Consider the following 23,915-nt stretch of genomic DNA (forward strand, 5'->3'; position numbering starts at 1 on the left):
TCAAAAGAACAAAAAGTTCAGATACTTACTTGAAAACATTGTACAAACTCACAGGAAACGTGACAATAAAGGCACAACCTAGAAGATGAATCAAATATATTTCAACTCATCAGTATACTATGTCCATGAAACGACTTCAGTGTTCAATTCAATAAATTTACAATGGCAGGCTTTGAAAATTGCTACATCCAAAAATCACTAAAGAAAAACAACTTTGCTCAAGGTGGGAACGATGCATAAATAACTCATGTTTTGTCATAACTGCAACACAATTGCCCATGTTACAGCAGTTTTAAAACAACGGATATTAACGATGCTGAAATGTTTTTCTAGCTTGTTAAAGATTTAATATCACGAACATGGTACTGGAATACCAAGTATTGCAGTCATGAACTCAGACATTTCTGCAATTGTAATCGTTAGATGTTTGAAACATACAGACTATTAGGATCCAAAATGAAAATTCATGGACTAGTTATAACATTCAAGTCCTACTCATTTTTATCCTATTTGAATTTCTCATGCCTGATTAGTGAAGGATTCCAAAAACACCCATGTGAATTAGTAGCACTAGCTTCACAAACCTATTATAGCAAAAACTAATGGGAATGTGGTCTTAATTTTTTTGTTTTAACCACATAGAAAAGTACAAGAACAGGCCCTATGGCCCTCCAAGCCTGCAGTCACCCATTTTGCTCTTGCCTATCAAAATTCTTCCCTGTGTCTGTATCCCTCTATTCCCTTCATATTCATCCAGGTGCTTTTTGAATGCTGCTATTCTGTCTCTGCTTCCACCACCACCACCTCTTGGCAGCATGTTCCAGCCACTCGCCACCTTTTGTGTGGAAAAAAAAACTTGCTTCGCACATTTCTTAAAAACTAACCCCCCACCTCTTCCATCTTTTAATCAGGTCACCCTTCAACCTCCTGTATTCCAACGAATACAAACCAGTCTATCCAAAAAAACTTTCTTCATACCCAAAATCCTCCACACTAGGCAACATCTTGGTAAACTTTTTCTGTGCCCTCTCCAAAACGTCCACATCTTTCTGTATGCAAGTTCATGAAACACCATGGCTTAGTTTACATTTAAAAAACAACTTTCTAAATTTAGATTGAAGAAACTTTTTAAGGCCTAGAAAAGTAACATCAGCAAAGCATTCACCGTCCTTACTCTGAAAATGACAGTAATCTTTGGAGTGAGTATGCACACGTACAGACAAAACACCAACATCCATAAAACCCTGATTCAAAAGCTACTCCTGTTGACTGCAAATCAATCCAAAATCTACTGAACTAACAAGAATGTCCACTGTTATGCTTTTGGTCTCACTAAACGGCAACCCCACCCCCCCACGAGAAAAAGAAAGCTATTTTGCTGAATGAAAACCAACTGAAAGTTTAACAGCATGCTAACTTCAAAAGTACACCACCTAGTGACAATAAGTTCAAATTTCACTTATTTGGAACAAATTTTTGATTGAGATTTAAAAAACAGATTTTTAAATGCACCAATATTTCAAACAAACAATTAACTTTAAAAACTTACCCTGCTATGTAGGTTAATATTAACTTTTTGGCTTTGTCATCAGTTGGAATAATTTAATGGAATTGACTGCTTACCTGCTTGCTAACATCACTGCTGCTACATTTCCAAGAAACCCACTTGACTTGGTGCCAAAGAAGCAAAAATTCACAGCACTAAAATTACTAGATCTTTGTCAGCAACTTACAATTCAGCAGGAAGCACAGTTGTTTTGCTAGTGGCGACAAGATCAGGCTAAAATTTCAACTATTTCTTTCTGCCTGTATTTTCATCATTGTCTATCACCTACCTTTTAGTTTGTGTAGCATATTTTAATGTGCATTTCAAATATTTTAGATTCCAATAATATACTACTTTCAGAATTTTACTACTTCATGGTGTTAATGTACAGTCTGGAACCCATTCAAATGAGATAGTGCTTCAATTGTCGGAGAAAGGAGTCTCAACGTATGGGAAATTTTGACCGGATGATACTGGTTGAGGCAAACATGGTCTTGTTTAGGCTAACACTTAGAATGTTAAAGATGGCAGCAGCAAAAAGACAGCAAGGTGTTTTAGACAAGTTGAGTGGACAAATATATGGCAGATGGTGCATAACTTGGCTAAAATGTGAACTTATACTCTTTGGAGAGAAAATTAAAAGGACAGAATATTATTTAAAACATGGACGTAAAAAAGGGTTCTGCGTGCATGTCTACTTGGGTGTATATATACACGCACACACACACACACACACAAAAACACGGAAATGCAAAGTGCTATGTTGGCCTTTATTGCAAGAAAATGAGAGTTCAGAAGTCAGGACAAGTTACCACAGTAATACTGGGTTTTGGTTGGGTAACACCAGGAGCACTGAAAGACATTTTGGCCTCCCTTCCAAGAAAGGATAAAACTTGCTTGAGGGAGTGTGATAATGGTTCATTCTGCCAAAACTGTTGACAGAACTGTCGTTTGAGGAGAATTGTTTCAACTGAAACTGTATTCTCGACAGTTTTGAGAGATGAGATGAGAGAGAATGTAATTGAAACAATTTCTAATAGATTTATATGTAAGGTGGATGTTTTCTCTGGTTGGGTAGCTGAGAATCAGATATGAAGTATACCATTTTCGAGCTGAGGTGAGGAAACATTTCTTCACTTAGTGTAGAGAACCTGTGAAATTCTCTACCACTGAAAGCAGTGAAGGCCAATCCACTGGAATATATTCCAGAGATAGATAGTCAGATGTTAATGACACAAGAGTCTTTTGGGTGAGTGGGAAAAAAAGAGAGAGAGAGAGAGAGAGAGAGAGAGAAAGTAAGAATATGGCATTGAAAGAGAAGGACCAGCCGTGATCATAGGGAGTGGTAGAGTATGTTCAAAAAAAAAAGTCAAAGTGGCTTACTCTGCTCCTAGTTTCTACTAGAAACAAGGAACAAACAAAACAGAAAACTGATATCCGAAATCAGTTGAAAGAAAAAATGAATTTTTTTTCTAAACGTAGCCCTAAACAATTTTTTTTAATCCTAAGTATATCTAAGTATACTGTACCCATGCTCAAGCAACGTCTGGAGCATAAAAGATGTCAATTTAAAAAAAAACAAAAAATACAAATGCAAAATACTGCAGATTCCAGAAATTTGCATTGTTGTTCAGGTCAGGCAATGTTTGTGGGAACAAGATTTAACATTTTATGTTGACGATCTTTCATCAGAACCCAGCTGTTGATAACAAGAACAACTTCATTTTGATGAAAGGTCATCAACCTAAAACATTAATGTTTGTTTTTCCACAATGCTGCCTGACCTGCAGAACATTTCCTACACTCCAATGTTTTTATTTGCAATGGGACACAACTTTGATTGGGAATTTTTTGATAATTTGGTTAAAACCCACTCCTTTCACATGTCTTGCATCATTCCAGAGTCAGAAGATAGTAATTCACTCCCACTTAAAAGAGAAGGACTGTAACTGACTACCCATTGGCAGCAAAGCTGAAATTAAAAATTCACCCTGTTGGAGAACTACAGATGGGAACCTCCATCCTTTGTAGAGCACAGAGGCACTACTTGAAAGTCTATTTTCACTAGGCTTGGTTTCACACTGATAAGTCTTAACATATTTAAGAGAAGCTACATACCCAGAATCATAACACTGAAGAGATCTCTGTATTGTAAATTAAGGAAGACTGGTCCATACCAAGCTTCAACACCAACTATAGCAGTAACGATGTACACAATTGAAATAGTCTGCAAAAGAATTAAGAATAAAACATTTTGGCTTTAATTTGTGGCACACATTACCATAATGCTGCATTGGAGAGTGGTTGTCTGTAACAGACTTACAAGATCTAAATTATTTCATAATTAAAATATGCTTACCCATCTCACTATATATAAAAAAAATTGTAAAATGAAATGACTGATAAGGTAGCAAGTCTAAGTCAATTAATGGAGGATCAAAAATGTTAATCATATGGAATTTTCCATTCAAAAAGAAACTTGTAACAGAAATACCATTAAGTGACATTAAAATTGCATTTTAAGTACAAAATTCTTACATGTTGCACTGCAAACATTATCATTGCAGCAGACAAGTCAAGGTTGTATATTTTCTTTGAAAAGCAGCATTTAAAACAATAAAACTAAATATTATTGAAGAGAGGTGGATAAATCCCCAGGACCTGATCAGGTGTGCCAGAGAACACTGAGAAGCTAGAGAAGTGATTGCTAGGCCTCTTGCTGAGATATTTGTATCATCCATAGTCACAGGTGAGGTGCTGGAAGACTGGGGGTTGGCAAACGTGGTGTCACTGTTTAAGAAGGGCAGTAAAGACAAGCCAGGGAACTATAGACCGGTGAGCCTGACCTCGGTGGTGGGTAAGTTGTTGGAAGGAATCCGGAAGGACAGGATGTACATGTATTTGGAAAGAAAAGGACTGATTAGGGATAGTCAACATGGCTTTGTGAGTGGGAAGTTATGTCTCACAAACTTGATTGAGTTTTTTTTGAAGAAGTAACAAAAAAAAAGATTGAGGGCAGAGCAGTAGATGTGATCTATATGGCCTTCAGTCAGGCATTCGACAAGGTTCCCCACGGGCGACTGATTAGCAAGGTTAGATCTCATGGAATACAGGGAGAACTAGCCATTTGGATACAGAACTGGCTCAAAAAGGTAGAGGGTGGTGGTGGTGGTGGTGGTGGTGGAGGGTTGTTTTTCAGACTGGAAGCCTGTGACCAGTGGAGTGCCAAGGATCAGTGCTGGGTCCTCTACCTTTTTTCCACTTACATAAATGATTTGGATGCGAGCATAAGAGGTACAGTTAGTAAGTTTGCAGATGACACCAAAATTGGAGGTGTAGTGGACAGCAAAGAGGGTTACCTCAGATTACAACAGGATCTTGACCAAATGGGCCAATGGGCTGAGAAGTGGCAGATGGGAGTTTAATTCAGATAAATGAGAGGTGCTTTATTTTGGGAAAGCAAATCGTAGCAGGACTTATACACTTAATGGTAAGGTCCTAGGGAGTGTTGCTGAACAAAGAGACCTTTGGAGTGCAGGTTCATAGCTCCTTGAAAGTGGAGTCACAGGTAGATAGGATAGTGAAGGAGGCTTTTGGTATGCTTTCCTCTTATTAGTCAGAGTATCACGTACAGGAGTTGGGAGGTCATGTTGCGGCTGTACAGGACATTGCTTAGGCCACTGTTGGAATATTGCGTGCAGTTCTGGTCTCCTTCCTATCGGAAAGATGTTGTGAAACTTGAAAGGGTTCAGAAAAGATTTACAAGGATGTTGCCAGAGTTGGAGGATTTGAGCTATAGGGAGAGGCTGAACAGGCTGGGGCTGTTTTCCCTGGAGCGTTGGAGGCTGAGGGGTGACCTTATAGAGGTTTACAAAATTGCAGGGCATGGATAGGGTAAATAGACAGTCTTTTCCCTGGGATCAGGGAGTCCAGAACTAGAGGGCATAGATTTAGGTTGAGGGGAAAGATATAAAAAGAGAGACCTAAGGGGCAACTTTTCCACACAGAGGGTGGTACGTGTATGGAATGAGATGCCAGAGGAGGTGGTGGAGGCTGGTACAATTGCAACATTTAAGAGGCATTTGGATATGTATAGGAATAGGAAGGGTTGGAAGGGATATGGGCCGGGTGCTGGCAGGTGGGACTAGTTTGGCTTGGGATATCTGGTCTGTGTGGACAGGTTGGACCGAAGGGTCTGTTTCCATGCTGTACATCTGACTCTATGCTGAAAGTTGGTCTTTAGGTAGATTCATTTTTAAAAGAATAGATTGATGTTTATGGAAACAGCTCAAGTTATACTGAGCTGTTTCAGAGAAAGACAATTTAATTCATAGTGCACTTCAAATTCATCATGTTGATGGAAATCCTACTCTTTGAGCAAAGTAGGAAAATCTAAAGATCATTCTCTTGGGAACTGAAGGAAACAAGTCAAAGTAAGCAAACATTGAAAAGATAAAATGATTGCGACCTGAATTTTGCACAAAGCATTTTGTGCTGTAACCATTGAAATACTAACCATTTTCAACAATTTCAAGCTTAAACTATCAATAGTAGGAAGAATGGGTATTCATACAGCTTATGTTGTGATCAACTTATCAGATTACAGTATCCCTTGTGCTAACTGATGTTATTTTTCCTCAATATAATTTATGCAAATTTAAATGAAAGTGTCAAGAATTAATGGTCTTTAATTCTCAACAAATTGTGTGGTTACAATTTGTTTGACAAATTATTGCACATCAGAAGAGTTCACTGCACAAAGCACTTTGTGACAGCTTACCACGACAAATTGCTACACAAATCAGAGTACTCACTTACCACTTGACTTAGGTCATATCCCCATGGAAGGAAAAGAATCCCTGTGTTGTACTTCTCCCAGTGGGAAAGTATAAAGGAAAATAATACTACCCACAGAATGAAGAAGAGCGTAAGGACACTGACACCCGCCTCCCCACGTCCAAAGATGGAATAGACAGTGACTACAAAAAATATACAGGCCCAGCTGTCCAAACCATGGTCAAAGAGTTCTCCAAGTGGAGTGCTGGAGCTAGTCCGTCGAGCTTGCTTCCCATCAACTCCATCTATTGGAAATTGATAAAGAGATAGTTTCAGTATTTGGATCACCATAGTATTTGCTAAAATAAAATTGTCATGTATTTATACCTCTCTAATCCAACTATAGCCACACAAAATTTAAAAAAAGTCTCTCTCATCATCGGGCAAATACTTGAACAGCTGAAAGAAGTAATGTTGCATAGAATGCATGCCTTTTGACAAAGGCAACTGTATTTATCCATTTATTGAACATGGTAAAATGCCCCAAACTTCAGAGTAATATTATAAGACAGAATTTGACTCAGCACCTAAAAAGGTTTGATGACCAAAAGCTTGGTTAAAGAAAAAAGTTAGACTTTAAGGGGTGCCTTCTAGGAGGCTAGACAATTTGCTAGGCAGGGAAGTTTAGAGATGGAACCTGATCTAAGAGTTTTGACAGTTGAAGGCAAGGCCACCAGCAATTCAGCATTAAACACTGCAATACTCAAGAGGTCATAGAGAGCTAGAGGAGTTTAGATGGGTGAAGCTGTGGAGAAATTGAAAGTGACAATGAGCATTTTAAAAATCTAAGAGGACCCGATATAGGTCAGCCAGAAATCTCTCAAACATGCTTTACTAGTTAGTGAACTTCTGATCTGTTGCAACTCCATCATGCCGATAATTCTCAAAAACAAAAATCCATTTTATAGTGTTCAGAATTACAATGAAGCTAGCAAGAGCTTTTTGGAGTAGAATATTACAGACATCCACGATCCTTTGAATAAATGAACATTTTCTGATACTACTAAACAGCTAGCTCTAATTTTAAGGTTATATTCCCAAGTTATTAATTTACAATAATCAGATAGAAGTTGATATAAAATAATTTCTTCGATAATCTTAAACATCGTAACTTTTTAAAAAGCTCATCTTACATGAACATAGGCATCATTGAGCAACCTAGCAAGTTTTGCCCTTCACTAAATCATCCATGAGACAATGTAGGGAAGCCACCTTCATGAACCACTGGTGTTCAGGAGGCAACTCCAGGATTTTTGACCCAGCAGCAAAGAAGGAAAAGGTGATACAATTCCAAGTTAAACTAGTATGTGTATTGGAGGAGGACTTTCATATAGGGGTGTTCTCTCATACCTTCATCCTTGTCCTTCTAAGTCATGCAAGTCATAGGTTTAAGTCACTGGGCATCTTGCATATGGTACAGACTGCTGCAACCAAGCAAGTCAGTGGCGAAAGAATTGAACGAAGGTGTGGGTGGATGGGATCCCAAATAATATGCACTGCTTTCTCCAGTCTGGTATCAAACTTCAAAATGTTGCTCAAGCTACATTCATCCAAGGAAATGGACACTATTCCATCACATCTTGATGTGTAGATGTTGCACAGACTTTGGGGAACTAGAAGGCAAGTTACCATGGAATTCCTTGCTGCTGACCTGCTCTTATATCCAATGCTTTATGACTGGTCCTTTTCAGTTTCCAGTCAACGGTGAACTCCTAGGAGGTTACTTAGAGGGGGATTCAGGAATGGTAATGCACCGAATATCAAGCGAAAAAAATGATTAGATTCTCTTGTGAAGGTCATTTCCTGGCACTGTCACACAAATATAACATTTCACTCAACAGTCCAAGTCCAAAGGTTGTCCAGATTTTGTTGCATTTGGACACCGACTGCTTCAACATCCAAGCAGTTGCAAATGGTGCTGAGCATTGTGCGCTGGCTAAGGGACATCCCACTGCTGACCGAAATATGGAAAGGTCTTGAAGCAGCAGCTGATAACAATTGGGTCTATCACAATACCTTGAGGAACTGCCACAATGATGTTCCCATACAGTTTCTGCTCTTCCTGTGCTTTAGCAGTGCATCCCCATCCCAGGTTCCTGCCTGTTTACTTCCTCAAATATTCCTAATCACCCTCTGCATTCTTTGTGCTTTTGCAGTCCTTTGCTTTCCTCCATCAAGAATAAACCAGACTCTGCAATAAGCTGGCATATCCATCTCACTGAGACTTACAAAAATAGATATTTCTTTCCACAAAAAATTCAAAATCTACTTGCAGCACTGTCTTATTACATGCATGTTTCTTAAATCAGACTAGGTTCCACAATTAATGGAATCCATTCAGAAAGGATCCTTCAACCAAAACAGTTTTAAGAATCACTGACCTAACGTGTATGCCGTGAAATTCAGGAGACCAGCAGCAATCCATACCCAACTTGGAACATGTGTATAACCTGAACCTGTAAGAGAAAGAAAAAGCAGAGAGGAAATATGGTCAGTCTCCAATAGGACATCACTTGCTCAATAGAATGTTTCACCAACTCCCTGGATATCAATATCTACATTTTGCCATGAAACAGAAGAATTTAACCACTGCTCATTTTCTCCCAATTTTAAAACAGGAGAAAATAAGGCATTTCATATAATAAAAGGGTAACAATGGTTACTTAGATTACAAAATAATTTACTCAGTTTACAACAAACCACCATGGATTCCAAATAGCACTAAGAAATCATTAAAAAAAAACTGAAGACTGTCCCACTTTTAACCAGCCAACTAGTTTTTATACAGACAGTTCTTCTAAAACACAATAGTTGCGTTCTTGTGCAACCCCACATTATAGAGGAAAAAAAAAATCACTTTAGAAATAGCACTTAAAGTGTTGGCGATGTAATCACATTAAAGCCAACATGTTTTAAAAGTTTGCATTGCAGAAACATGTCCCCAATTCGTCGGCTGTGTTACAGCAAATTTGTGTTGGTGAAATGCACATTATAGCAGAACAACAGATCCACAGAAATGAAATACTTTAACTTTAGTCTATTTAGTGATAAAAATAAACTTCCAAATGACAAATGGAAACAATAAAAGAATTCTGCAGACAATTTTCAGGTATTGGTCAGCTAACTAAAGCATTCAGAGTATATGGTGCTATTAAAATCTGGATATGAAGTCATTCACAAGCTTCTGCTGAAGGATATTTTGGGAACACTCTTCTTGCCCCATACCTTTCCCCTCAGCTAGCAAAAAGAACATGAGAAATATAGTGGTAAATAAGTTACCAAGACAGAACATTTTAACTTTGAGGCCAATAAGGAGAAAATATTACATCAACTTAAGCAAGGCCATCACACGAGGAAGAGGAAGCATTTTCATACTGATGAACCAACAGAGAATCTGTTAGTAGCAGTATTCGTTGTAGTCTAGAAATTAATATAATGGAAAATTGTCATTTTATCAAGTCTGCTAAATTAATTCAGCTGTAAACAATAAGGACTAACAGGTCTCAAATTGAAAAGATATTTGTGATGTTTTCTCATGTCAGTCAACAACATGGATTAGGTTATAAAATGTTCCTCAGCAGCAGAATCAACAGAACAGAGAGACAGCTATGACCATACATTAATCACATTACCATCTCAAAACAGAGATTAGCCAATGCATGGGTGGAAGGCCAGTTGCCAGAAATAAACGTGTCCCATAGTTGGTCTGCTCAACAACTTAGTTACTCAACCTGCCTGGTCAAGGCCAGCAGAATAAAAATCAGGCACAACTTGGGTCTAGGGACAAAGTCAGATATTTCATAAACTGAGAAGGAGATTACAATGAATCACTACTAGCCTCTTAAAACATTCTATGATGCAAATAAAAGACTGGTGAGCTTGTCAAGTTGCATTCACATCTGGTGCCCACAGACAAGTGATTTAGCTCCTTCTATTCATGGCAAATATTGTACACACGCACTTGGGATTGAGACAGACGAACAAATCTTTCAAAGCAGCATACGGTAATCTGTAAACAGCAATGCTCTTGGTGTTCTCTCAGGTGAGAGTGAGCACTGCAGATGCTGGAGATTAGAGTCAAGAGTGTGGTGCTGGAAAAGGAAGGGCTTTTGCCCGAAACGTCAACTCTCCGGCTCCTTGGATGCTGTCTGACCTGCTGTGCTTTTCCAAAACCACGCTCACTGTCTCAACCAGTAACCTCCCTGCATTTTAGATTCCAGCTCCAGGCCTCAGATATTCATTTTGCGATCTCCTGTTGAAAACATAACTTTTCATTCGGTTCTCAGCCATGAGGACAGCTGAGATATTGCCCTGATGATATCAGAGTCATAGAGATGTACAGCATGGAAACAGACCCTTCGGTCCAACCAGTCCATGCCGACCAGATATCCTAACCCAATCTAGTCCCTCCTGCCAGCACCCGGCCCACATCCCGCCAAACCCTTCCTATTCATATACCCATGCAAATGCCTTTTAAATGTTGCAATTGTACCAGCCTCCACCACATCCTCTGGCAGCTCATTCCATACATGTATCACCCTCTGCGTGAAAAAGTTGCCCCTTAGGTTTGTTTTATAATCTTTCCCCTCTCACCCTAAACCTATGCCCTCCAGTTCTGGACTCTCCGACCCCAGGGAAAAGACTTTGCCTATTTATTCTATCCAGGCTTCTCATGATTTTGTAAACTTCTATAAAGGTCACCCCTCAGCCTCCAATGCTCCAGGGAAAACAGCCCCAGCCTGTTCAGCCTCTCCCCGTAGCTCATATCCGCCAACCCTGGCAACATCCTTGTAAATCTTTTCTGAACCCTTTCAAGTTTCACAATATCTTTCCAATAGGAGGAAGACTAGAATTACACACAATATTCCAACAGTGGCCTAACCAATGTCCTGCACAGCCTGTGACCTCCCAACTCCTGTACTCAATACTGACCAATAAAGGAAAGCATACCAAATGCCTTCTTCGCTATCCTATCTACCTAAGACTCCACTTTCAAGGAGCTATGAACCTGCACTCCAAAGGTCTCGTTGTTCAGCAACACTCCCTAGGACCTTACCATTAAGTGTATAAGTCCTGCTAAGATTTGCTTTCCCAAAATGCACCATCTCGCATTTATCTGGATTAAACTTCATCTGCCACTTCTCAGCCCATGGGCCCATCTGGTCAGATCCTGTTGTATTCGGAGATAACCCTCTTTGCTGTCCACTACACCTCCAATTTTGGTGTCATCTGCAAACTTACTAACGGTACCTCTTATGCTCACATCCAAATCATTTATGTAAAAATGACAAAACAGAGGGCCCAGCACCAGTCCTTGTGGCACTCCACTGGTCACAGGCCTCCAGTCTGAAAAACAACCCTCCACCACCACCAAAGGTCTTCTACCTTTGAGCCAGTTCTGTATCCAAATGGCTAGTTCTCCCTGTATTCCATGAGATCTAACCTTGCTAACCAGTCTCCCATGGGGAACCTTGTCGAACTCCTTACTGAAGTCCATATAAATCACATCTACCACTCTGCCCTCATCAACCCTCAAAAAACTCAATCAAGTTTGAGAGACATGATTTCCCACACACAAAGCCATGTTGACTATCCCAAATCAGTCCTTGCCTTTCCAAATACATGTACATCCTGTCCCTCAGGATTCCCTCCAACAACTTGCCCACCACCGAGGTCAGGCTCACCGGTTTATAGTTCCCTGGCTTGTCTTTACTGCCCTTCTTAAACAGTGGCACCACGTTTGCCAACCCCCAGTCTTCCAGCACCTCATCTGTGACTATGGATGACACAAATATCTCAGCAAGGGGCCCAGCAATCACTTCTCTAGCTTCCCAGAGTGTTCTCGGGTACACCTGATCAGGACCTGGGGGTTTATCCACCTTTAACCGTTTCAAGACATCCAGCACTTCCTCCCCTGTAATCTGGACATTTTGCAAGATGTCACCATCTATTTCCCTACAGTCCATATCTTCCATATCCTTTTCCACAGTAAATACTGATGCAAAATATTCATTTAGTACCTCCACCATTTTCTGTGGCTCCACACAAAGGCCGCCTTGCTGATTCTTGAGCCCTATTCTCTCCCTAGTTACCCTTTTGTCTTTAATATATTTGTAAAACCCCTTTGGATTCTCCTTAATTCTATTTGCCAAAGCTATCTCATGTCCCCATTTTGCCCTCCTGATTTCCCTCTTAGAGTATAAAGAAAGTAGCAGTATACTTAAAGATTCACTTAATCTATCCTGTCTGTACCTGACATATGCTTCCTTCTTTTTCTTAACCAATCGATTCATAATTTGGATTAAAGTCCACGGATAACACTTTCTTCCTTGGAGGAGTGATTGTTTGAAAAACATCCACTATAAATCAAAATAAGTAGGGACTGATGCACCTGGAAGAAGATGTTCATTATATTCAATAAGTGCCTATCTATTTTTAATGCATACGTTTAATACTTGTGGTAGTTTTAATTTGAATGAAAGAACGTGCACATTCACCTTTGGGTTGGAGGAGCTGAGCTACAGGGAGGCTGAACAGGCTGGGGGTGTTTTCCCTGGAGCGTCAGAGGCTGAGGGGTGACCTTCTAGAGACTTACAAAATTATGAGGGGCATGGATAGAATAAATAGACAAAGTCTTTTCCCTGGGGTCAGGGAGTCCAGAACTAGAGGGCATAGGTTTAGGGGGAAGAGGGGAAAGAGATAAGAGACCTAAGGGGCAACTTTTTCACGCAGAGGGTGGTACGTGTATGGAATGAGCTGCCAGAGGATGTGGTGGAGGCTGGTACAATTGCAACATTTAAGAGGCACTGGATGGGTATATGAATAGGAAGGGTTTGGAGGGATATGGGCCGGGTGCTGGCAGGTGGGACTAGATTGGGTTCGATTGGGATATCTGGTCGGCATGGATGGGTTGGACCGAAGGGTCTGTTTCCATGCTGTACATCTCTATGACAAACATCAATTAATTCCTGAACAGTTTCCTCCATGATGGGTGAAAAATGCAAAAAAAATCCTGCAAATGGAGTCTTGCCTGTTTAAAAAGGTGGAGACATGCAAGACCTTCTAGTTCACAGCTGGGCTAGGGGCAGTTGAGCCATTCATTAGATAACACTGCCTCTTCTACACAAATCGAGCCCAAGAGCAGCAACCAGCAGCTGCTGAAGCAAGGCTTCAGTACAGTTAAAGCTTCACACCAGCACAGAATCCTTTGCAATTGCTCAAAAATACACCATACGATAATACATTTAATGTAATGTAAAAAAAAGGAAGCAGCCTAATAGACAGTTGGCAACGCATAATTATATAAAGCATGTGTTTCACAATAATTCCTGTTATAGTCCCATACAAGCCAGAATGTGCTTTTGTATTGGAGGTCCCCAGCTAGGATTAACATAGTTAATGCAATGCAAATACCAGGAGCACCAAGAACAGAAACCACTTTCCACCCATAGAAAATTAATGCCTCTGGTGGTAAATTGAGCTGGTTAAGTTTCTCCCCATAACTGAGCTCCTAACCAATCAAGGCTGATCTTTCATCAATGCACTTGGTGACCATCTCCACAGCATTCTGCGACAACAGGTTCCACAGATTCCTTCTGTTTGAAGAAGTTCCTCCTCATCTCAGTTCTAAAGCATCATCCTTCACTCAGAGGCTACATCTTTGGGTCCTAGTCTCCTACTAGTGGAAAACCTTCACATCCACTTTTACTTAGGTCTCACAGATTTCTGTAAATTTCAATGAAATCACCCTTATTCTTCAAAATTCAAGTACAGACTCAAAGCCCTCAACAGCTCCTCATATGAAAAGTCTATAGTTTAATTTCAAAGACTCCTGGTGCCTTGGGAACCTGGTGAAGTAAATATGTCAGTATATTGGGACAGCAATATTTAAGCAATTTTCACTTTTTTGAAAAACAAACCAAACCAATCTCTTACCTGAAGCATAAAAATCATAGTCAAAATAGGCCAACATAAAAAAGTTAAGTACAAGTAGCATGAAACCAGAGAACGTCAATAGATTTGGTGCCAGCCATGTCGGTAAAATCTATAAAAGCAAAAAAAAGGAAACTTGATAAAATCAGCAGATTAGAAATTAGAAGCGTAGATTAAGTAGTGTTGATAGTAAATTTAAAAAGTTTTAAAACTGAGCAGTATGTCAGGCCAGCTCAATTTCTGCTTTTTTAAAAAAAATCCTCTATATATCTTAAAGTAACATTTTCTTACATTGAATGAGCACCATTCTTACCAACGGGATCTCAATGAATGAGATATCTAATTCCACTGTCCAAATGTGGCCCATCCTTCCACCATCGATCATAAAAGCTGCTAATACTGAGCAATACTCAAAACTTACAGGTACACCATAGACAAGAGACTCTGACACTGAAGAAAACTCAGGAATTCTCTTAATAAATTATTTTACAAGGAAATCTGGTACAAAGTATCTTAAGAAAACTATTTTTAAATCAGATTTAGTACATATACCTAATGCTGCAATAAAACTAAAAAAGGTAACTACAAGGATCCAGGAATACTGAAAATTCATCATAATATGCTCTTACCTTAACTACAGAGTTCCAGAATGGATGCATAACATATACAGATAATGGATTGGTGTCCACTGCACTATACTGCAAGGAAAATAGAAAGACAAAACTCATGCATATTTTAGTGTAAAATCAGAATCTATGTCTTTGTAAATTTAAAAAAAACAGAGGCGACTAAAAGAAGCTAGCTATTGCATTAATTGGAGCAAAAATAAGGCTTCCAATTAAAAACTTTGCTAGATTGATCTTCCATTTCAGATTTAAATAATCAGTGCTCAAGATCTGAACAAAGGGATACACTGGCTAGTGTGACCACTGCAAATGGTAGGGGTATGCTCGACCAAATGACTGCTGTATTCTTAGCGGGAAGGAAACCAAATATCAAAAATCAGTTTTTTCCCTTCAAACTGCAAATTACATCCTGTAGCAACCAACCAAGCTTGCTGTGATTTACCTCAGCCAAAGCAGTTGCAATTAAGGATAGGTAACTCAAAGCCATGGTCTCTGGTTATTTAAGGCTCACGGTAAAACAATAAATTTAGTTATCAACTATTAATTTCACAGCATTTTAATCCAGCCACTACTTCTTAAAATGTAAAGTCTTTGTGAATAGCAAGCTATGCTAAAAAACTCCCACAAAATGCAGAAAATAATTTTGCAGGTCAGTAGAAGGGAAACGGTTCACAATTTAAGATTCTAAAGTTTACAGCATTTTGTAGCTTCCTTTCAAATTTACAGCATCCTTTAGTATAGATCATGTACTTTAGTATACATCATTCAGAACTGCAAGATGCTGGCAATGGAAAAGCTTAAGTATTAGAAGAATCTAAATTTTTTTTAAAAATTCATTAATGACATGAGGGCACCACTAGCTAGAGCAGCATTTATTGCCCAACCCTAATTCTCCAGAGGGCAGTTAAAAGTAAACCAGAGTGCTGTGGCTCTGGAGTCACATGTAGGCCAGACCAAGATGGCATTTTCCTTCCCTAGAGGGCACAAGTGAACCAGATGATAGATTTCCCCCCAGACAATTTGCAATTAGGCATTTAGTTCTTAGTTTTTAAAATTGAATTCCAATACCACCATCTGTCACGGTGGGAGTTGAACCTGCATCCCCAGAACATTACCTGGGCCTGTGGATTAATAGGCCAGCAATAATACCACTAGACCATTGCCTCCCCTCAACTGTCTAACATGTGACACGTCACTTTGAAACTTCTTATTTAAGGATACTTTAAATCAAAAGGGGATTTCTGCATGAACGCATGAAAAACTACACATCCCAAAGACTGGCAGAAGAATGTTTTGAGCTAGAGCATGTACACCTGCTGGTCAAGGAAAACTGAAAATTCTTGTGTACCAAATACTAAGCCAGAGAAAATGGGATTCTGGAATAGAAAAAGAATAGTAAATACATATTAATGTTTAAGTTCTGCTCAGTTTCAAAACCACATGAACAATCTTAAGTCCCTACTCTTCACACATTTTCACTTTTCAGTACATGAAAACCTTCTTTATTTCTCAGTTTCTACTTCTAACAAAGGGTTCAAATTTTTGCTATTTTTATCTGACCTATGTATTCATAGAATTTTCTAGACTTTTCCAAATTTGCAGCACTTAAATACTTATTAAATGCTCACAAGACTATATACACAATACTTGGCTAGCAAAATGACAACAAAAATCACAAATGACTAGGAGTGGCAATGAAGTCCTGTGGAGTACATAGAACATAGAACAATACAGCACAGAACAGGCCCTTCGGCCCACGATGTTGTGCCGAACTTCTAACCTAGATTAAGCACCCATCCATGTACCTATCCAAATGCCGCTTAAAAGGTCACCAATGATTCTGACTCTGCCACTCCCACGGGCAGGGCATTCCATGCCCCCACCACTCTCTGGGTAAAGAACCCACCCCTGACATCTCCCCTATACCTTCCACCCTTCACCTTAAATTTATGTCCCCTTGTAACACTCTGTTGTACCCGGGAAAAAAGTTTCTGACTGTCTACTCTATCTATTCCTCTGATCATCTTATAAACCTCTATCAAGTCACCCCTCATCCTTCGCCGTTCCAACGAGAAAAGGCCGAGAACTCTCAACCTATCCTCGTACGACCTACTCTCCATTCCAGGCAACATCCTGGTAAATCTTCTCTGCACCCTCTCCAAAGCTTCCACATCCTTCCTAAAGTGAGGCGACCAGAACTGCACACAGTACTCCAACTGTGGCCTAACCAAAGTCCTGTACAGCTGCAACATCACTTCACGACTCTTGAATTCAATCCCTCTGCTAATGAACGATAATACTCCATAGGCCTTCTTACAAACTCTATCCACCTGAGTGGCAACCTTCAAAGATCTATGTACATAGACCCCAAGATCCCTCTGTTCCTCCACCTGACTAAGAACCCTACCATTAACCCTGTATTCCACATTCTTATTTGTTCTTCCAAAATGGACAACCTCACACTTGACAGGGTTGAACTCCATCTGCCACTCCTCAGCCCAGCTCTGCATCATATCCAAGTCCCTCTGCAGCCGACAACAGCCCTCCTCACTGTCCACAACTCCACCTATCTTCGTATCATCTGCAAATTTACTGACCCACCCTTCGACTCCCTCATCCAAGTCATTAATAAAAATTACAAACAGCAGAGGACCCAGAACTGATCCCTGCGGAACTCCACTTGTAACTGGGCTCCAGGCTGAATATTTACCATCTACCACCACTCTCTGCCTTCGACCGGTTAGCCAGTTTTCTATCCAATTGGCCAAATTTCTCTATCCCATGCCTCCTGACTTTCCGCATAAGCCTACCATGGGGAACCTTATCAAATGCCTTACTAAAATCCATGTACACTACATCCACTGCTCTACCCTCATCCACATGCTTGGTCACCTCCTCGAAGAATTCAATAAGACTTGTAAGGCAAGACCTACCCTTCACAAATCCGTGCTGGCTGTCCCTAATCAAGCAGTGTCTTTCCAGATACTCGTAAATCCTATCCCTCAGTACCCTTTCCATTACTTTGCCTACCACAGAAGTAAGACTAACTGGCCTGTAATTCCCAGGGTTATCCCTATTCCCTTTTTTGAACAGGGGCACAACATTCGCTACTCTCCAGTCCCCTGGTACCACCCCCGTTGACAGGAAGACGAGAAGATCATTGCCAACGGTACTGCAATTTCCCCTCTTGCTTCCCACATAATCCTAGGATATATCCCGTCAGGCCCGGGGGACTTGTCTATCCTCAAGTTGTTCAAAATGTCCAACACATCTTCCTTCCTAACAAGTATCTCTTCTAGCTTACCAGTCCGTTCCACACTCTCCTCTTCAACAATACGGTCCCTCTCGTTCGTAAATACTGAAGAGAAGTACTCGTTCAAGACCTCTCCTATCTCTTCCGACTCAATACACAGTCTCCCACTACTGTCCTTGATCGGACCTACCCTCGTTCTCGTCATTCTCAGGTTTCTCACATACGCATAAAATGCCTTGGCGTTATCCTTGATCCTATCCGCCAAGGATTTTTCATGCCTTCTCTTAGCTCTCCTAATCCCTTTCTTCAGGTCCCTTCTGGCTATCCTGTATCCCTCCACTGCTCTGTCTGAACCGTGTTTCCTCAACCTTATGTAAGCCTCCTTCTTCCTCTTTACTAGACATTCAACCTCCCTCGTCAACCAAGGCTCCCTCACACGACCATTTCTTTCCTGCCTGATAGGTACATACATATCATGGACACGTCGTATCTGCTCTTTGAAAAAGTTCCACATTTCCACCACATCCTTCCCTGACAGCCTATGCTCCCAACGTATGCTCCTCAAATCCTGTCTTAGAGCATCGTAATTTCCCTTCCCCCAATTGTAAAATCTACCTTGTTGTGCGCACCTCTCTCCATAACCAGGTTAAAGTCACAGAATTGTGGTCACCATCACCAAAATGTTCACCCACTAACAAGCCCACCACTTGTCCCGGTTTATTACCGAGTACCAAATCCAATATGGCCTCCCCTCTGGTTGGACAATCTACATACTGAGTGTTCAGGAAGGAGAAATGACATGCACTTAAGTTTGCCAGAGGATTTTTTTGGTTGGTCCAAATGAAAAATCAATGGTGATCCATTTGTCTTTGCAAAGAAGCCTTCAAGTCTAATGAGTTGGCAAAAAAAAAACCCTTAAAAATAAAGTCATTGACATTCTTACTGCTTGTTTCTGATCAGACATTCCTCAATTAGTATTACACTAACATATGAAGTCAACACCTTTCTGTAACACATGGTGACCAAACCCACTGGACAGACTGAATAAACTTAAGCATTTTGTGGAATTTGTTAGCACACATTAAACGAACTGGGTTGCAAGGTTTTAAATTTTCCAAATTCTACTCTAGTCACTTAGAATAAGATTGACATTGTAACAAAAAGGCTAGAAGAACTACCTTCAGAAAATCTCAAGCAAGCAATTCAGGTCATTGGAATATACAGAGCAGTTTTGTACCAGCAGTATTTGATCATTTTAGAGGGATCACAACAACTTGGATTTTCCAGAGCAGCAATACTTAACTGAAAACTATTCCAATCAATTGTTACTTATTTATTCTATTTCAATTTTGAAACACCAATTTTCACTGCATGGCATCTTCAGTCAAAAGTGCTGCTGCTCTACCAAAAATTCAGCAGGTTGAGCGCTGTATCAGCTAAATTTGGCTAAAATGTTGTTACTTAGGGTGTAGGTTTGCTCGCTGAGCTGTAGATTTGATATCCAGACGTTTCATTACCTGGCTAGGTAACATCAGTGGCGACCTCCAAGTGAAGCAAAGCTGTTGTCTCCTGCTTTCTATTTCTATCTTTCTCCTGGATGGGGTTACTGGGGTTTGTGGTGATGTCATTTCCTGTTCATTTTCTGAGGGGTTGATAGATGGTATCTAGATCTGTTAGTTTATGGTGTTGTGGTTGGAGTGCCAGGCCTCTAGGAATTCTCTGGCATGTCTTTGCTTAACCTGTTCCAGTATAGATGTGTTGTCCCAGTCAAAATGGTGGCTTTTTTCATCTGTGTGTAGGGCTATGAGGGAGAGAGGGTGGTGTCTTTTTGTGGCTAGCTGGTGTTAGTGTATCCTGGTGGCTAACTTTCTTTCTGTTTGTCCAACGTAGTGTTTGTGACAGTCCTTGCATGGAATTTTTGTAGATGATATTGGTTTTGTTCACAGGTTGTACTGGGTCTTTTAAGTTTGTTAGTCTTTGTTCGAGAGTGTTGGTGGGTTTGTGTGCTACTAGGATTCCGAGGGGCCTTAGTAGTCTGGCTGTCATTTCTGAAACTTCTTTGATGTATGGTAAGGTGGTTAGAGTTTCTGGATGTGTTTGGTCTGCTTGTCGTGGTTTGTTCTTGAGGAATCTGAGCACTGTATTTTTTGAGTATCCGTTCTTCTTGAATATGTTGTATAGGTGGTTCTCCTCTGTTTTCCCAAGTTAGTCTGTGCTGCAGTATGTGGTGACTCGTTGGAATAGTGTTCTGATACAGCTTTGTTTGTGTGTGTTGGGATGGTTGCTGGTGTAGTTAAGTATTTGGTCAGTGTTTGTTGGTTTTCTGTATACACAGGTTTGTAGTTCTCCGTTGTCCTTCCTTTCAACTATGCAATTCCATGCAAGGACTGCCACAAACACTATGTAGGACAAATAGGAAGAAAGTTAGCCACCAGGATACACTAACACCAGCTAGCCACAAAAAGACACGACCCGCTCTCCCTTGTAGCCCTACACATGGTGGCTTTTTTTCATCCATTTCGACTGGGACAACACATCTATCCTGGGACAGGCTAAGAAGAGGCATGCCAGAGAATTCCTAGAGGCCTGGCACTCCAACCACAACACCATAAACAAACACATAGATCTAGATACCATCTATCAACCCCTCAGAAAACAAACAGGAAATGACATCACCACAAACCCCAGGAACCCCATCCAGGAGAAAGATAGAAATAGAAAGCAGGAGACAACAGCTTCGCTTCACTTGGAGGTCGCCACTGATGATGTTACCTAGCCAGGTAATGAAACGTCTGGATATCAAATCTACATCTCAGCGAGCAAACCTACACCCCAAATCTCAACCTGAGCTACAAACTTTCACAAACCTTGTAAATGTTGTTACTCACATTATGATCATAGTAAATCTCACTTATTCTCACCATTTATTTCACCTGTGATATGGTGTGGAATATTTTCTATATTGATGAGATGCAGAGAGGAACTAAACAGATGGGTTCAATCCAGTCCTTGTTCAGTTACACTTTCAGTAAACGCCACTGACTAGTATTAAAAGAACAAGTCATTCACAGTGCATAGGGAGATTAGGAGCTGTCATCACCTCTTCATTGCTACCTTTGCTTCTGGAGCCAAGGCACCTTCTCAGCCCAGTATAAAATACCCATTTTTCTCCTTTGTTTTAGCTTTGACAAAGGGTCAGTTAGACTCAAAACATCAGCTTTTTTCTCTCCTTACAGATGCTGCCAGATTTGCTGAGATTTTCCAGCATTTTCTCTTTTTTGGTTTGAGATTAAAAGAACAAACCTATGAACAGAGGGTCTTGAACTTTCGAGCTCTGTGGTCAATTGTCTCGATTCGGAGGCTATGAAACTCAAATAAATCTGGATCTTAAGGCTCAAGTTAGAATGAGTATCTGAAATTAATTATTTCAAAGACACTTGCAGACCAAATAGTGCCATCAAATTTGCATCAATTGCTTTTGATCCAGTCAACAATAACTTGCTACAATTAATCCTGTGTCGAGAGCCTAGACTAATGATTTCATTAAAATTCCACCTCTGCTGATGAACTTAAATTCAAATATAATTAGATCAGGAATAAAAACCTTACATCAATAATAGTACTTAGGTCATAAGATACACCAATATCCTCCCATCTTCACACATGATCCCTAATCCACAATTTGGGTTACTCTGAATTGCCCGAAAAAGCCACTCTCTTAAGGGAAGTGAGGGATAGACAAGAGATGCTGGCTTTTCCAGCAATGCTCACATCCCATGCACAAAATGTTAAGAAAAGCTTGAAGTACATTGTAATATCCCCACAGATAATTCTGTTAATGGGTGATCTACTAATTGCATTGCTCATTAAATTTAACAATTACTCTGTACAAATTCAAACAAGCAATCCTTCCAATATAGAGTCGGCAGCATAAAAATTACACTTGCAACTGAAATAGCAAAGCTGACAAAATTACACCAAAAAAGGGTGTTTCAGTTAATTTTCTAGAAGTATAGAAAAGGTCACTGACCTCTCTCCCACAAACACTGCATAACATGCTAAGCATCTCAAGGATGAGATTCTAAATATTAGCAGTGTTTTGCTTTTGGTGCACATTGAAGCAGCATTTCAGAAAAATTAATATGGTAAAATACTTGTTAAGGGATATGTAACATGACACCAGCAATGTGAAACACCAAAATATACAGTGCCACATGATGCTAGATCATATTCGATTAGGGCTGAGAGAGAGTTTGGAGTTCCTGAACTCTGGATCCAATCATCTTCAAAACATTCTGGATGGGAATTCACCCAGTGGAGCTTGCATCATAGCTCAACGTAGCAGTCAGGAGCAAAGTTCTCTAGATGGATGGAGAAATTTGCAACAAACCACCAAAAGCAGATTAAATACTCATTATTAATACTGGTGGGGAAAGAAAGACTGCAATCATACAAGCAGCCTGTTCCCTCAATACAGACAGTACCTCTGATCTCTACTTTTAAATAAAAACCAAGTAAAAAAAACACAATAAAAATTCATCTAGCTGAACGCCTAACAAAACTACATACAGCATGACGAATTTATGCTTTTATAATACCTTTTATAAATCCTTGTGACCACATTTTATAGTGGCAATATCAAAAAAGGACAGAGTGCAACATTTTAAAAAGAGAGAGGTCTACATTACCAAGTTTAATTATCCTCTGCTAATGTGTCCTCACAGAACAGACATCTTCTGTGGTCACACAATCAATTTATTCAATTCTTGAGGCAGATGAATTCAGGGCATGGTTAGCAACATGGGACTGGGATATCATAGCAATTACAGAAACATGGCTCAGTGGAGAGGCAAGTCTGGCAGCTTAATATTCCAGGATACAAATGCTACAGGAAGGATAGAAAGGGAGGCAAGAGAGGAGGGGGAATGGCTTTTTTGATAAGGGATAGCATTACAGCTGTACGGAGGAAGGATATTCCCAGAAATACATCCAGGGAAGTTATTTTGGTGGTGGTTGGGGGGGGGGGGGGGGGGGGGGGGCGGGAAATCGGGGGAAACAGAGGAGGAGGAAGGTAAAGGAAAGGAAAGAGGAAAGAAATTTGTTAAGTGTGAACAAGAACAAGAACAAGAACAAGAACAAGAACATTTTCTTATTCAGAATATGGATGGACCTACTAGAGAAGGTGCAAAACTTGACGTACTCTTAGGAAATAAGGCAGGGCAGGTAACTGAGGGGGTCGGGGTCAGGGTTGGGGGGGGGGGGGGGGGGAAAGCACTTTGGGGCCAGAGACCATAATTCTATTAGATTAAAAATATAGTGATGGAAAAAGATAGACCAGATCTAGAAGTTGAAGTTCTAAATTGGAGAAAAGCCAATTTTGACGGTATAAAGGCAAGAACTTTCAAAAACTGATTGGGAGCAGATGTTTGCAGGTAAAAGGGACGGCTGGAAAAAAATGGGAAGCCTTCAGAGATGAGATGAGATAACAAGAATCCAGAGAAAGTAGATTCCAGTTAGGGCAAAAAAGGAAAAAGGAAAGGCTGGTAGGTATAGGGAATGCTGGATGACTAAAGAAATTGAGGGTTTGATTTAAAAAAAAGAGAAAAGGAAGCAAGCATATGTGTCAGGTATAGGATTCTGGATTAGTGGAGCTGGAAGAGCACAGCAGTTCAGGCAGCAGAAATCAACGTTTTGGGCAAAAGCCTTTCATCGGGAATAAAAG

At 40.2% G+C, this 23,915-nt stretch overlaps 1 protein-coding gene across 1 annotated transcript in view; it reads right to left on the reverse strand.

Moving 5' to 3' along the window:
* The window catches only part of selenoi (selenoprotein I), a 56,175-nt gene that overhangs the window by 11,529 nt on the left and 20,731 nt on the right, over positions 1-23,915 (reverse strand). Inside the window, exons 2-7 of the mRNA XM_072562848.1 lie at positions 14,944-15,012; positions 14,318-14,426; positions 8,764-8,838; positions 6,365-6,627; positions 3,665-3,773; positions 30-78 (exon numbers count right to left, since the gene is read on the reverse strand). Of these exons, the coding sequence (XP_072418949.1) occupies positions 30-78; positions 3,665-3,773; positions 6,365-6,627; positions 8,764-8,838; positions 14,318-14,426; positions 14,944-15,012 (674 nt within the window). The remainder of the gene's footprint in view (positions 1-29; positions 79-3,664; positions 3,774-6,364; positions 6,628-8,763; positions 8,839-14,317; positions 14,427-14,943; positions 15,013-23,915) is intronic.

The sequence above is a fragment of the Chiloscyllium punctatum genome, chromosome 3 (genome assembly GCF_047496795.1).
Source record: "Chiloscyllium punctatum isolate Juve2018m chromosome 3, sChiPun1.3, whole genome shotgun sequence".
In the NCBI taxonomy this organism is placed as follows: Eukaryota; Metazoa; Chordata; class Chondrichthyes; order Orectolobiformes; family Hemiscylliidae; genus Chiloscyllium; species Chiloscyllium punctatum.